At 40.8% G+C, this 16,749-nt stretch overlaps 1 protein-coding gene across 1 annotated transcript; it reads right to left on the bottom strand.

Moving 5' to 3' along the window:
• Positions 1 to 3,322: 3,322 nt before the first annotated feature.
• lrrc3ca (leucine rich repeat containing 3Ca) lies at positions 3,323 to 7,833 on the bottom strand. The gene is made up of 2 exons (XM_074663503.1): positions 7,336 to 7,833; positions 3,323 to 4,584 (listed from the first exon to the last, which is right to left on the bottom strand). Exon 2 carries the CDS (start codon positions 4,512 to 4,514, stop codon positions 3,720 to 3,722), a length of 795 nt encoding a protein of 264 aa, XP_074519604.1. The 5' UTR covers positions 4,515 to 4,584; positions 7,336 to 7,833; the 3' UTR covers positions 3,323 to 3,719.
• Positions 7,834 to 16,749: the final 8,916 nt, after the last annotated feature.

Here is a 16,749-nt window from a genome sequence, read left to right as displayed (position 1 = left end):
AACAACCAGAGGGACACTCTCAGTAGCTTCAATGAAATGGTACCAGACTTTTGAAGCGCAGGAATGAACAGAGCATTTAGCTCTGCGTGTTTTTGAGGGCACTTAAGCTTGTTTTTGCCATCCAAGAGGGCAGTTCATTATGTTTTGCCAACTAGCAGGACACAAGCATGTGTTTTGGCTGCAAAGAGGGCATTTTGGCGCCTGTTCGTCATGTATGGCCACATAATGTGAGTTGTGATAAAAACCTATAGTTAAGGCCACTATTTTAAAGCACTGTTTTTTCTTTTCAATTAGCAAGATTAAATTACACAACAAAAAAGGCCAGTAACTGAGCAAAGTTGCAAAACCGTTGAGGGTAAAAGAATGGTGGGTTACTTTGTTAGTGTAGTTGTATCCATATAATAAAACTAAACAAAATTGTTGGATAAAATATATATGTCAGGGCCCTTGTGTTGATGTGTTTTAGTACAGTTTATACCTACACAATCAAATAAATACATCAGTTTACAAAATAGGCCCCGTTGTTCTGTTGTTTAGGTCCCTAAATAGTTTTGGGCTAGGGCCATTTATTTTTCTTACGTTTGCACTTTTTCTACAGCAGGGAGAGCTGTGGAGCTTAAAATAAATTTTGGGTTTAGTGTGCAGCCTCTCCTGATAGAGGGACCACAGCTGAAATATTCCCTCTCATCTTAAGTGTATCCTTGTCTCTCCACTTGTTTGCTACTCCTTTAGTGTCACTTATCTTTTTGTAATAAAGAGGAAATCATGTGCCGACTGGGAGACCCCATGTGATCTAGACACCTGGAAACATTTTCACCTGCAACCCAACCCCAAACCGGGCCGCGCTCTGTGGGATTGGATGCGTCACCTTATCCCCCACTTTGTGTCCCATTACCCAGCAGTTGTAATGCTCACACCAGTGTAACGTGTCCAAGCTAGCAGGCGGGGCAAGCTGAGCCGACCTGAAATTTAAATTAACCTCAGTGACATTTATGTGTGCAGGAGAACAGAGGTGTTACATTACTGGTACCCTCACTCCCGTCATGCACACACACCTGTTGTACATACAGGTGAACAAAAGAGAAGGAGCGCTCACATGCATTAGCAGCAAGATGCCACACGTGTCTGAAGCTGCTTCGATGTTTGTCTCCCCCGGCGGGCAGCTCCTCTTAACGGTGACTGGTTTCAAAGCCACCGTGAGAGTCTGTTATCTGGGTGAGGAGAGAGCAGTGTGTGTGTGTGTGTGTGTGTGTGTGTGTGTGTGTGTGTGTGTGTGTGTGTGTGTGTGTGTGTGTGTGTGTGTGTGTGTGTGTGTGTGTCAGGAAATGTCAGCGAGAGAGGCTTACCATCTATTTTTCAGTACTGTTGAACCTCCTGCTCGTCATGGGAGGTTGTACCTGGGCTTCCTTGAGATTAACTCTGTCAAGATCAATATCATTGTTTTCTGTAAAACAACTCAACCTGTTAATAGAAACTGTGGAGCATGGAAACTGATCAGCACGTGGGGCCCACAAGAGCAAAGAGTAAGGACCACTGAAATAATATTTTTAGTCCAAGTATCAAAGGAACAGCCTAACATTCACTCATTTTCTTTTTCTGGTTAAAAACTGTGTTGTGTTGGGAATTATCAAGGAGCTTTATGCTTCTCTCATGTTTATATGCTAGGCGCTATAGCTAGTTAGCTAGCTGCGTAATGCTTTAAGTGGACAGCACCTAAAGCTAATATATTCACTTGTTATAACTTTGGTAATTTACTAGCATTTTGCATCTGGAAACTTCTTAGAATACCCTATCTTTAATTAATGTAAATTGTCATACAGACATAACTGTTGTACGGCCTCATATTTCTGCGTTGGAGCAACAAAGCTATGTCAAGATGTCTGTTCTTTTAAAAAACCAGGCGCTCCTTTGGGAAAGGTTGAGCTGACTTTAGCTGCCAATGTGATCGCTCTTGAACCTCACCCAGCAGCTAAGGGGCATTTGGAAATAGCTCTACCCAAGCAAGGGTGGAGCAGGGGGCAGCTGATCCCCTGTGGCATTCCTCTTTTACTTCCCTCCGAAAACTGGGTCATACAAGCTGATGGGTTCAATCCTGAAAGTCTCTTCTCAAGTGTTTTTTATGGTCAATGTTAATCTTTTAGTAGTCTTAGTCGGGAGGCATTTGTATGACTCAGGGAAATCCTTGATGACAAACCATTTCTCATATCTAAATCATAAAAACACAAAACTCGATGTTTCAGTGTTATTCTTACCTTTGTCTGCAAAGAAACAAGAGCAGTTTTTAACACTGTGAGTTTTTTCTGCATCAAATGCATTTCCTTTCTATGGCTTCTGTTTGTACTGACAATTTCATCAGAAGAAACTCAAGTGCATCTTCCTCTTTGCAGTGGTCTGGTGAAATAGGAGAGCCATATCCTTTACAGCTCTCTGAAGTGCATCAGTAGGTCGTGGCCCCATAAATGTTATTTGGAAAACCCATAAGAGTGACCACATCAGACAATATGGCTCCCAGAGGCACCTTAGGCACTTACTTCATGCAAGACAAACGAAAAACAGCACATCAGCAGGTACTTAATCAGCGATGATAAAGAAGAGTCCGAGAATAATGCATGTTTGCTGATGGCTTTTCCCAGCAGACTCAAAAAAAAAAACCCAGAGTAGACTGAATGTCTCCTGCCCTGTTCACTTTTTAAAAAAACATTTTTACTATCATTTACTGGTTTAACTGAACGGCAGAAGTGTGACAGTCGGTCTCTGTTATTTCTGAAATGAGCCACCTGCAAGATCTTTGGCCACACAAAATAGGGATGTGTAAAGCTGTGATCATGCTGAAAACATTAAAACTAAAAGTATATGTTTGTTTTTTTTACCTCCTTAAAACACAAACTAATGCATTGTCACACAACTTTCGATGGACTAGCTACTAGAAGAGCACAAGGATGCATTTCTCTGTGTAGTCCAGGGTGTGCTGTGTGGGTCATTTCAGGATCCTGAGTTATTGGAGCGAGCAGACGTTCCTTGTCAAATATTCTTAACATGAACAGGCAGCTCAGAGGTTTGCAGGTCTCATCAGTATGGATCACTTGTACAGTACGTTCTATCAAACATCACAGAATAACCGACGAGTCCTTCATCGTACAGCAATCTGATTCATCAGCAGTGAGCTGAATCTGCAATTTCTAAAGTGTGATTCAGATCCTGTATACTTTTGTGAAGCAGTGACAGGTTTTGTAAAGAGAAACAACCACTGTCCACAACAATATAAATGGAAAACTTTGTTTAATACGCCAGGAATATCATATGGAATTGAATGTAAAACAGCTGTAAGTGGAGTTCTTCATTCTCCCTCCTGTTGTTTCCTCTACCATCTGATGCTGCATCCTGGATTATCTCTGAGCAGGATGCATCAAGGTGCATGCCCTGTTGGATAAACCCCATTTGTAACCCATATTTGGAGTTTGCCAAAAGCATCACGGTGCTTTTACTGCCTTTGTACACAGACTGGACCATCATCTCAGCCTACAACACTCGTAATGGGCCACTGAAAGATGAATAATTGATCTGGGCTAGGTTGCATCGGCCTGGTTTCCTGTGCAGGCACTTGTCTTGTTGCCCACCTGATTCAAAGACAACAGCTTGTAACAACTGAGACTGAAGGAACACTAAAGTTGGAGTCCCAACCAATTCAAATTAGGTTGCTGCAGTTCTATGTACAGCTCTTATACAACAGTACTAATGGTGGAAGACTCTTCTGACTTGCCCTGTCTGCTGGGCAATGACTTGAGGTACTCTAGGTGTCTACGAGCATCCTCCTGATTGGCCCTGACGTAGTAGACCAGGTAGGAGATGACCATTGTGAACCAGCCAAACATGACGACCAGCATGGCTACATCTGTAGTCCTCTTCATCACCACACACAAGTCTATCTCTGGTGCCAACAGGAAGGCAAGTCCTTGAACACCTATCTCCTCAGGATCCGAAGTCTGGCACACTATGCCTGTTAACGATGCAGGCTCGAGGTCCACGCGGGGCATCGCCATCTGCAAGTTGCAGTCACAATGCCATGGATTGTTTGTCAGATTGGCGCGAGCTCGCAGGCCTTCGAAAGCATCTGGGTTGAAGTGGACAAGCTTGTTAGAGGAAAGGTCCAATAGTTGTAGTGAGGAACCAAGGCCTCGAAATGCTCCTGGTTCTAGTTGGCTAAGCTCATTGTGTGATAGATCCAGTTCCACCAGCTGGTGCAACCCTGCGAAAGCATTCACAGGGATAGTAGTGAAAAGGTTAAAGTCCAGGTAGATTCTTCGAGTGTCATTGGGGATGTCCTGAGGGATCTCTGTGAGCTGCAGATTGCTGCAGCGCATCGTCTTGCCAGCATTGTCGCTCTCGGAGCAGTAGCAGCTCTTGGAGCAACTAGTGGCAGCATTGTGGAAGCAGAAGGTCATGAGCACCAAGCTGTGCAGCAGCAAACACATTACCACTGAGTGGCGCAGGAGCCAGTCTGTGAGTAGGGGCATTGTGGGATACTGGCATGCTCCAGGACACGAAGGATGATGTCCACGTCAACCTCCACAGTAGCTGTTGAGCCTGTGACATAAAAAAATGACATAAATGCTCAATTTTTAACACATCTAAACAGAGGAGTGCAGATTATTTTTCTGGTAAAAAATTGGTGATTTTCCACTTTCTGCAGAGAACATTGTGTTATTTAACACAGAGCTGGTGGGGTTAGTGTAGCTCATCTAATTGCACTGAGGAGGCAGCAGGAGGCTGTGTGCTTGTTTCAGCTTGTTGCAGGCCAGAAATGACAGCATTTCTGTTGTACTTCCAGGATCAAACAATCCCTTCATGACAACACAATAAACAAGCTGGAAAGCCTTTGGTGTCACTGTGTGTCTTTTATTATCGACCATCCTGCCATGCAGGACAATTTCAGTGCAGAGACTGGCATTAACATGGGGATGGAGAGGCACAATGAGGAAGACAGTGTTCTGAACCAACCATTGACTATGTGACTTTTTGAATTGAGTTGGAGGGTGAATTAAACTTGTATCAGCTGTTTTAATTTATCCTTCCTTGGTGGCTATTAAGCTTTGTAACAGGTAGTTCTTTTGTTAATTTAGTCAAAGTGTAAGTAACACTTGTGTCTGATAAACGCTTGTGTCTGTAGATTTCACTCTTTTTTGTGTATGTCTTTGAAAATAGCTGGTCCACCCTCCCTAACATACTTCATTAATAGGTGATCAGGGCTCCCTCCTATCCTGTTACTAATCCTCTTAAGAAAAAACTCCTTAAGTCAGTGTAACATCAGTGTTGGCCACCCAATCCTTTTGTTTGGGGTAGATGCAAATGCTATAAGCAGTGCCAGGGCAAACAAAACAGACAATGAGAAGATCCGTCACCTGTTGAGACAAAAAGAAACTGAGTTCAATCGGACTTCTTAATTTCTTCAAAATGGCTGGAGGCTGGGCAAGATCCACTTACCAAGATTAAAAAATGAAATCGATCTCTAAGTACCTCTAAGTATCACATGACGTTGAGGGTGGAGGGCAGAGTGTTGTGGTAATGTTGGTGTGTGTGTACAAGGGATGGGTGATTTGTCTACAAGACGCAACTAATAATGCTCACCATGTTACGCCCATTCATGAGATGCATAACAGACAATCAATCATGAACCATTGGGGATGACTAAAGCTGAGGCACAGGCATCTCTGAAAGGCTTCCTTTAGCTCTACATGACAGCAAACAGCACCGCACATGCCGTAACTGAATGGGTAACATCATGGACTAATAAAGGCTATACTTTCCCTGTCACATGGCATGCCAGCATGGTATTTACTGAGGGATAATGGGGGAGTGGAGGTCGAAGGCTGGTTACAGAGGATGAAGAGAAAGCATTTTGGTGAGAAGGGTAATTGGACACATGAGGAGCACATGAATGGGAGATAAAGAGTGATATCAAGAGGGTTTAAGGAGAAGGGTAACATTACGATAACAACAGAGAGAACGGTGCGTGACACTAATGAGATATGGAAGAAAGGGACAAATGTTTGCAAGACACAGCTGATGAAGACGGCTGCAGAGAGGCGAGATAAACCACAAGAGAGGGTGTAATGAGTCCCTGGGTGCAACAAGATCATAAAAAGATGTCAGAATCAGTTTTTCACCCTGTATATGCTTCCTGAAGACATTAAAGTCATCCTTATAATAAAATTTAGCCCATCCTACATCCTTACAGTGCAAAAACTGGCCTCTAAATCAGCCAAGTCTTTGGTGATGTTCCTAAAGTCAATGCCTATTTCTGTGATAAACAACCCTTAACAACACTCATGCAGGCAAAGGTCAGTCTCTCACGTCATAAATCCAGGCTGTGCAAGCAAGTCTCAGGAACCAATCACATGGAGAGCAATAATTTGGACTCAAACCCAAACATAATAGACATCTGAAATTTATTATGTCATAAAATTTGGTGACATTTTGTTTTTCATGCATGAGTCTGACCTCCCCCCTGGCATTGGATCACAGCTGTAAGACTGGCATGAATGTTAAATGTGCTGTTGGTTCTATCAATGGAGGGGTGGGCTGGATGACAGGAAGGGAAGCAGGGGGATAAAGCATCCCTGACATCTATGCTCCAAAAAGGCTTTTTACAAGGCTTCTGTAATTGTGTTTTTGTGCTTTTAGCTCAATCCGCTCCCCATCTCATTAGTCAATGTCTATCCCAATTACTACAGAGGTGTTTTTTTTGTTCCTTAGTGCACCATTAAGCATTTGATTGTGAACCTGAAGTACTCAATTTGATCCTCTTGGAATAATCTTTTATTTTTTCAACACAGCAACATGTAAGATCACAGTGTTGCAGAATGCAGCCAGTTTTTCCTCTATGTCATGACATTGTGATCAATAGTCTTTTCAGTATCTTCTTTAGTATTACTTTCATATCAATTTCCACGACATAAACTTCAATACAAAAGAGAATGATACAACTTGCTACCTTTTGTTACGTTTTGAACACTAACAATGATAATTAAGCTGCAAAACCAAGCCTAAAATTATTTTATTTTCGTAGTTTGTTGTACATTTTATACTCTATACCAAAGAAACAAGCGTCTGAAATCAACTGAAGAAAAGGAGGTAAAAGACGATGTCTCAAGGGAACTGATACCCTCGATAAGTTTGTATTTCACCCTCTTTTAGTCGGTACTTTCCAGTTCTTACTTCCTGCTCCAATTGGACTGTGAAAACTAGAATAACATTCAGGAAAAAGCCACTCCTTCGTGGTTTAAAAACGTATCGGAATAAATGCAATATCGCGAGGAAAACATGCGTAACACTCACGTCCGAGCCGCTTTCCCTCTCCTTTTCATCGTGCGTGTCCAAGCGAGAGCTCCACAATGAAATCCCCCGGATCAGATCGCTCCTAAACTGCCGGTCTGATCAGTGCCTTGGTTCGCTTCCATCAGGTCTTTTTAGCTGCTCGTTAAACTTGTGCTGAGTGCCGCTCTGGCAACCTCCAAGGAGCGCCACTGGAAACGCTCCCACGGTTCAGTTCAGACAAGGCTCGGTCAGAGCTGCCGATTCAGTTTCCACGCAACCAAAGAACTGGCAACATTGTTGGAGCCAGCGCGAGGGCATTGACGGTCTCTGATGGTGGTGCCACGCTGACTCTGCTCCTGCATGTGGTAAAAAATGGAAATGCAAAGTTTAAAATGACAGGAACGTGGCGCGTAATCCTTTTACGCAGAGCATGTCTGGATAGATGACGCCCAGTCAAAAGCGTTGCGCATACGTGATGCAGTGACTGATTGCATTCATTCACATGCAGCTCCTGATTGCTTCGAGGGAAGTGGATTTGATGTGCATTCATCAGGTGCCTGTAAAGTGAGCAGTACCCTTCCCTTCCTCTAACACACCCACCCGCTCTCACTCAGACACTCTCACACAGAACAGAAGTGAGCTCATGAACTACAGGGCGGGTTGGTTGGCAGACCTCTCTAATCAATCTTCATTTAAGCTTGTTGTTTCTCACATGGATCTCCTCTCTCTGCCGTCTCCTGCACCCTTTCCTGCCTGCTGCCAGACGATAAGGCAGCCTGATCAAATCCACTGTGAAAACAGGGGTGTGTGGGCACGGGCCTGTGAGAATGTGCCAGGAGAAAGCCGGTTATAACCTATTAATGGAATTAAAATCAATAAAGTAGGCCACCCCACCCAAACTCCCTTTCTGGTTCCTCTGAACGACAGATTTTGAATTATTTGCTGCAGCTATAGGCTCTTTCTTACTTCCTGTGATTTTATACACTTTCTCATGTGGTCTGTCTCTGCAGCTCTCCATCAAAGTGTTAGATATCTCTATGTTATACTCCTAGAAAGGAAAACTCCGTTACTTTGCTCTTTTAATTTCAGGTTTTGGAAACCACACAGACTGCATTAAAATCTAGATTTCTATCAGGGTAAAGCAAGACATCACCTTTTGACCCCGGTCTAGCAGAGCCATAACTACACCTTTCACCTTATGAAACAACTAAGAAAGTGACTTGATTTTAGAACAATTCTTAAATAAATAAAAGCCCAATAGTATCTGGAAGGTGGTGCCCAATGTCACGGCTTAATGTGAAGCTGATCTTGAAATATAGGACCAGCCTGATGTTTTAGAGGCAAATTCAGTTGGGATCCAGGAGTTATGGAAAGCTAATGTCAAAATATATCCTTTAGCGCATGAGTGCTTTTTCCCTTATAAGTCTGACCAGTTTGCAGATAATATGGAGGCAGAAAAATACTGTATCCCCATTAATCCTCTGGGAACATATTGCAACTGTAATACTATCATAGTGTCCCTCTGTCATAGTATGAAAATGTTGATGCAAACATGGTGAAACCCTTATGAGTTATGTTTTTTTATCGTTTTCACTTCATATTCATCTTATTAGCTGTTACATAACCAGAGGTATCTTTTTTATGTCAAAACTCTTGATAGTTGTATAATCTACATTTTTTAGATCCCTGTTGATCATCCAAGTAGTTTATTTTTTCACCCCAGTTGTCTCTGCTCTAAAAACGTGTCCTGCAAACTTTGAAGACTTTTCTTCAGACAATGTTCGCTAAGTGATTCAGACTCTTGATCTTGCACCACTGCTGTGCAGCATTTGTCTCGGTATGTTGTGTCAGGGTTGATTGATTGATTAAACCATGATAATGCATCTATGTACTTCAGTGCCCACGAGAGGCTCATATAACTGTTGCTGCTCTCCATTAACTACTACTACAACCCCTGAGGTTACATCACGGCTCTTGTCAATTAGAAGACGATCAGATAGGTGGAGGAGCGTATGACAGTGAAACAGGAGAAAATAGGATTACTGTCCTCATCGACAGAAGAGAGTGCACTGGCAGTCAGTCTTCCACAGTTTTATCAGATTACTCTGAATGCTTTGCTGTGGTTGGCAGCTAGATGGGCGCTGTGTGCATTATCTACCACGCATTAGACCTGATAGACTTTGCTTTCAAGCTGATCAAAGTGGGTTTTCCTCATAGCACATTTTCTGGAGCATGCAGAAGTGTCTCCAATTCTACCCATTCTTTCTGTAACACTGACATCAGTGTAGCCAACATAGCTTGAAGACAAGACCTTTTCATATTTTTGCACAGCCACCTCTTTCCTTAAAAGATGAAGCCTGAAAAACCTTGAATTTTAGCTACTGTTAGATAACAGCTACGTCTAACCATGACACTTACAACTTGCCAAACTAACGTTAGCTAGCATCTCGTATGTGCTGAGAGCATCTCATATAACCTACATTTTTACAGAAATCTTATTTACCTTTTGTTTCATGTTTTTATCACCTTAATTTTTTTTCTGTAATTAATTCGAATGTTTTGGCTGTAGAACACTGTTTACTTTCTACTTGCTAGCTATTGATGCTAGCTAGTGTTGCTTATAATTCGTGGCACACCTAACTGACCTGAACCTAGATTTATATGCTGTTTTAAGTGTTTTGATGACTTACTCATTAATGTTTACAAAATCATAGGAAAGAAGGGAAATTAGCACTTAAGTTACCAAGAGATAACTGAGAAAACTGTAGCTAACAACAGCTACTGGCTAACAGTAACCAACAGAGGCTAAATGTGTGATGAAAATAACTAACAGCTTATGACATTATGTAGCTTAGCTACAGCAAGGCTAATAACAGTGGCTGAAATCAAGTTTAGCTCATATTAGCTAGGTATTAGCTAACTGAATCTAGGGTAAGTAGAATTATGTAGCCTGTGCCTACTTGGTTATCAAACAGGTTTCCTTTGGCTGAAGTAAGTGTCTATCGCTTTGCATTTACTTTCACATTGTCTTTTCAAACGCAGTTGCACTGAAATTAGCATAATACGTCAGCTGCTCTAAATTATACCTTTTTACAAAGCTAGAACACAACAATAGATCATAATTACAGCATTTCAGCTTCTCTGAGCTCGGTGTTATGGGAAAATGGCCACCATGTGATTGTGTTAAACGATGCATAAGTGTGAAGGGTGAGTATGGCTGAGAGCAACATGGCAATGTTCTTTCAAATGCCTTATCTATTTGCTCCTGAACAAAGAGACTCTCATAAATGAGAATTAATTTTCATTTTATATAATTCATTCACTTGTATACTCCATGTAAACACTTTTTTCCTGTTTTGTCTATGGCTCCAAGCTAACTTTTCACTCTTGGGTAACATCAAAGTGCTCTTACATCTTTTTGAATATAACATTACCCGGCTTTATTTTTTTCTCACCTGTCTGGAAGCTTTTAATCAGAATGTGGGAGAAAGCGTATTAAAAGGATTTCCCTGCTTCAGCAAGGAACAGAAGGGTCACAGCTCCTCATCTTTCCTGTATGGAGCCTTGTCTTTGAAGTCTGGTATGAGTGACATGAAGGAAACAATGGCATGGAAATATGAAAGCGGAGAAAAAATTTCCTGACCCTTCTGAATTTCTGCATGTCAGAAGTACACCTGGCCTGGAGTCTTGATTCTTGATCAAAAGCAGTTTATGGATGGATTTCTGCATCATAGGAATGGGCTGGTTACTGATTTTATTTGAAAAAGAAGCAAGTCAAGAAAAATATGATTCTTTTAATAGTTTTGGGCTTGCAATTCCCAATCTTTGGAACATTGATTTAAGAAGACACAAAAATTGCTACTTGCATATTGTGGTTTTTTTTTCCATTTTAATCCCTGAATACTGGTTTCTTTAGCCCCATGCTTTTAGCCTGATTTGAACCCAAATATTCAAATTGAGTGATGATGAAATAACTGTTTAATTCTTATTTTCAACATTGATAGAGGTTGCCGTGTTCACTATTTTGTCTTAAGCTAAGATTAGGAATAAAAAAACTTAATAACAATCTAATTGGAAAAAAAAAGAAATTATAAAAAAAATAGCGGTACAGGGACAGTCAAGGTTCTTCCTCTGAGGATCATCAATTTATTTTGTTTTTCTTTTTTGATACCAACCAATCCAGCAATCTAGCAGTGTGAGCAATATTTCGGTTTCAACCAAAATGATCAAACTGATGATTTCTTTTTAAGTGGAGTGGATCTCTGCAGGACACTTGATTACAACCCATGCAGCTATCAAATAGTTTTACTAAAAAAACATTAAAAAGCAGCCTTATTGAGGTATGTGTTGGAATTTTCCAGTTAGGTCTTGAGTAAAACAAAAAAAAAATATCCAAGTGTTCTTGTCTTGTCTTTATTCCCTTGCAATAGGAAGCAAGCAAGTCTGCAATAAAGCACCATGAGGGTCAGTCCCTTGCTTGTTTATACACAATAAGATTCACAAGAAGATGTCAGTCCATCTAAAAGTAAAAAGGGACAAGTTTCACTATTTCATGATTTATTTATGCATTTCCAAACTTTCCTTATCAAATTAATGTGAGTCAGGTGTCAGCAGATGTCTACTGGCACATAGAATTATACAATGAATAAATGAACATTAAAGTTTACATTACATGCGCCTATAGAAAAGATCACAAACATTAGGGTCTATACTCTGGATGAAAGTATGTACAAAATTTTACACAAACATGTCCAAAGGATTGAAGTAGTTAAGAACATACGATAACTGTGTGTGTACAAAAACCTGGACACCAGGCAAAGCAGCTCATAAGACAGATTCCCTGACCGTGCATTTGATCTGCGCTGACCAAGCTTAAAGAAAACCTAATGGCCTCTGAAGCTGACTGGTACATGCACAGAACAACGATTTATGCCTACATCAACTCAGGTCCCAGTCAATATTATTGAGGTCATGGTGCTCTATATTTCACTCTGCCAGCTGATGAAGCCATTAATCCAGTCTGCTTTCTTTGTTGAGTCCACGTGAGATCCAAACCTTCATGAGAAAAGTCTTTATAAAGTCAACATACACCACTCTGAAGAAACTCACTGCAAATACAAAGTGTGGTCAGTGTGAAACCTTTGTAGAAGGTGGAACAATGAACCAATCAAAAGGAGCCACTGATTGCACGGCATCTTAAATGTTAAGTTGTTACAGTGGCATGCCAACACAGGATAAAGGTTTTTGAAGCTGCCTTCCACTAACCTTTAAAAGTAATTAGTAATTCTTAGTCCTTCATTGTGTTTCTCAGACCTATTCACAATGACAGCCAGGGAGGGGTGGTCACCTCAAAGGTCACATTATGGGATCTTAAGGACACTGCCTGGAACGTGACGGTCAAAACATGAGGCTGAGAGTTAAGTGAAAAAAGAATATCTTCAGTGCCTTAAATGTTAGAGGTCAACTGTTAATGTTAGCTCTTTCCTCCAACACTGGAACACTGGCTGCAGTCACAGGATTGATTTTAAGAGCAGAACCAGAATGTGTTATTCAACATTTTTTAAATCTTGGCTACGCTTGACCAAGATCCATCACACACCTGGAAATAGGTATGAAAAAAACATCTGCAGTACAGGCTGTGCTCGGTTTTTCCTAACTTTCTTATTACACTCTGAATGAGTGTTTTCATATTAGTTTGCTCATTACACTCTACATGCTCTACTTGCTGTCGATCCTCTAACACCCATGGAGAGAAATTGGGTTAGTTGTTGAGGTAATTACTCAGAAACCATGAGATGAACTTAAGCTAGCTCCTTGAGGAAGATAAAGTTTTACATTCTCTCAAAGAACAACTTGATGGCTATTTCTGGGTACAGACTTACTTTGAATAAGAAACAGCTCAGTTAAAATTGAGATAAGCTAACTCTGGTGCCTGTGGTTTTATAGAGCCATGTTTAATTTATCTCTGAATAAATTGTGTGTTTTTAAATAACATATGTTAGCATGTGATGGTGATTTAGTCCACATATGAAGCTATAATAATCATAATTTTCAGTAAATAAATGTGTTTTTTGGTGTAATTGAAACCAACATTTAGGGGGCAAAACAAATAAAAGGAAACTAAATCTGCTAAACCTTCACCCAAATGGTGTCATTGTGTGACACAGCTTATCAAAACCACACCAAACGGCCTTTTCTGCAGCTATTAACAGACGTATAAAACATCAAGTCTCTTTTTCCCCACTTCCCCAACAGACAGAAACCACAAGCTTATCAATAAATAAAGAGGAAAGCAGGTGGTATTTGGAGCACGGGTGTCCATCTAATCTGCTAACGTCCCTTGGCTGTTTTAGATGGATGACTATTTTTGGTTGCTAAGTACCCCCTGGTTCAAACTGCCCACTATTCTAGATAAGGGGAAGTCTGTGTGTGTTAGTGCGTCATAGGGATGAAATAGCAATGCCTCTAGAAATAGTGTACAGACAACGAATTGTAAGCTAGATTGGAAAGTCAATGGAAGTCCTTGCAGCGCTGGTTAGTCTTTAAAATGACACTGACATTTACAACTCAGATTCTGAACTTGGTCATTTGAAAGAGTCAACTACTGGCGTGCTTTATTTTTTGTTGCAGGTTTGGTAGAGAAAACACACCTTATTTTGAAGCTAGCCTGTTCAATCTCCAACTGCATTAGTGGGTAAAAAAAAAAGGATCAGGGCAGCTGGCACATTCTGTTTTACTTCTTGAGGGAGATCAATCATTCCTTCCCGCCAAAGATGCCAAGAGCAAAAATAAACAGTTTCTCCTTCATTCATGTGTGCAGCTGTGGGTGTTTTTGTATATTCACTCAGCTACATCCGCTGGACTGCAGCTCGAGCTCCTCAGCCCTATTATTATCATGCCAAGGTCAGAGGAGTGGGCAGCATAGCAGAGGAAGACAGATAAGACTGCTGGAGCGGTCGAACAAATCGGGTTACTGCATTTCCATTGACTGATAACCACTACACTAGAAAAATGTGAGGTCTGTGTTTGCTCGGTGAAATCAGAGTTTCTCTTCAGTGCTTCCTCCTGTATTCATTCCCCATCTCTTTACATCAGCTGAAGAGCTGTACGTCATGAGGAAAATTCTGCATAACACTTCAAAAACACATCTGCTGAGGGCTATCATGAAACTATAACAGCACACTTCAGGGGAAGATAAGCCCATTAAACACTGAATAGCTTCAGGGCTGTTATCACACAGTGTGCATGTGACAGAGAGATTGGATGAAATGAGGGGGAGAGAGGATATTGATAAATGAAGGATAATTGAAAGTGAACACTTTGGGGGAAAGGAAACAATGCACTTCCAAATCCTATTACGAATCCTTTTTCCTGGGAAGACATCTTTTGTGCACTTTGGATCGGAAAAGGCCGTTCTGTTTGGGTTCCTTGAGGTCTATCGTGATGTCAAACAATGCTTATAGCTTAGGTATGTTTCTTTGACAGTTTTCCTCCCAATTAAAATTGGCACTCGCAAATTTTTTCACCTCTTTTATCCTCACAGGGTATTGTTAACTGGACCTGGATCTCAACAGGTGTAAAGCAGCAACCTCTGGTGTTGAAAAAAAGGAGCCAGTGTAAAAATACAAAAAAAAAAATCTTCAAAACTACTTAAGATTATAATCAAAGGCAAAGTGGTTTTAGATTTGCTGAGGCAAGAAATTAGGTGGAGTCAGAATTTCAGAATTGGTTAAAGTTGAGCTTCATTACGCCTCTACAGAAAACTAACGGGAGATATCCCTGCTTGTAGCCATAGTGTGTTTTGTTGGTCTTTGGTTGAACTTTCTTCAGAAAATGTACCGACAGCTCTGATTAAACTTGTAAAACTTGAGCTGCCACAGTTTCTATTATTGGCTGTCTGGTGAGTCAGCGCTCTTGCTCCTTCCTCTATTTTTTATTTTGAATCAATAAAAATTTTACACATCATGAAGTGAAGTATTTCTTTGTCTGTGTCTAAGAAGTAGTTATTACCTGCTCTACTCTACATCAGTACCTGTTGACTATTTATGAATGCTTGACTTTTCGGTGTTCAATTATTTACCAACTCTCACAGTGTGGCCCCAAGGAGAGATGTAAATAAGATTCAGTGTGCACAGATCCTGCATATTAAAACTTCTCTGAATCCTGAATGCCATCATGGTAGAATGGAAGTTTCTCTTGTCTTTGAAAATCCTGCTGAAAGAACCACAGGCCGTACAGACAAAGTCCATGAATTGTCAACTAATTAAGTTAGATATATTTTATTGAGGAAATAATCAAATTGTATGGGCAGACCTCAGGACAGCAAAGGACTGTTTGTAGTCAGCCCAAGCTCATGTGCTTGTACAAAGCATTATCTCTCTCTATGTTAGTCACTGAACATTAGGGATCATTCTGTGCACCTTTTGCTAGCGCTTTTCTCTTCCCTTGCCTTGAAATTTTAAAATAAGCAACTCATGTGCGCGTAAGGGTTAAAACTCCTGAAAAACTGTATTTTAAGCATTTTTAAACAATGTCAAAATGTAATTGTACAGTACACACAGTGCAGCTAATGAAACTCTGAGGCTATATGCTGACTCTGAGCTCTCATGGTGTTAACATCAATATCCACTCAACTGTGCTGAAAGTGTATCCTTTTTTATACATGGCACCCCAGGGGTGAATGGCTAAGATTCCAACATTTCTCACCCAATAATCCTCCCCTGACACCTCTGAAGCTCAAAGTCAGCACATTTATCTGGTAGGCTTTGTTTCCAGAGTGTTGCTGTACTGCCAAAAACAATGAAAAACACTGCACTGTTTATACTCTGTGACAGCACGACAAGAAAAATGTATACAATGTAAAAGATGTGCATGTTCTGTCAGGGTATGACAGTGCCTGTTGTTGTCAGATCTTCCATAATGCTTATTTTTGCAAGATATAGCCATAGCCAATCAGCTGCATCTTCTTGCTGAAAATACTTTGTCATGTTTTCTGTAAGTGCAAGATTAAGCAAACAAATGTGTCTTCAGGCTCTGTAACTGATTGTGTACCCCCAAAAAAACTACACTTTGAAGACTAAGAGTACAGGTGCTAATCAAACACTAACACTGGAGAAAATCCATCCTCTCATATTTTATCTATCACTGCTGAAATGACAGGAGTTATAAGGGTCTGTAGTGGTTTGAAAAGTTAAGTCAATAGGGTAGCATCCCGCATGGATTCTATGTCTAGTCTTGTCAGTTTGAAATCGATGGAATGAATAAGAGAATATCTACCACCAGAAAATTCACTCGAGCCTTCTCAGAGAACTGAAAGGATATACAATTTGGTCGGGTGCCTGCCTTTGCAAGCAATAAAGAGAACGGCAGAGCAAACAAAATTGCTAAAAGTGCAACAAATAAAAGAGCTGGCAAAGGGGAGAGAGAGGCAGTAAT

This window comes from Halichoeres trimaculatus, unplaced genomic scaffold (assembly GCF_033239565.1).
Source record: "Halichoeres trimaculatus isolate MK-OKI-2021-1 unplaced genomic scaffold, fHalTri1.1 fHalTri1_scaffold_23, whole genome shotgun sequence".
In the NCBI taxonomy this organism is placed as follows: Eukaryota; Metazoa; Chordata; class Actinopteri; order Labriformes; family Labridae; genus Halichoeres; species Halichoeres trimaculatus.
This window is presented reverse-complemented; position numbering and strand designations above follow the sequence as displayed.

What these genes read in the sequence shown, in the direction of transcription:
- lrrc3ca (XM_074663503.1), bottom strand. Translation starts at nt 4,514, where the DNA reads ATGCCCCTACTCACAGACTGGCTCCTGCGCCACTCAGTGGTAATGTGT.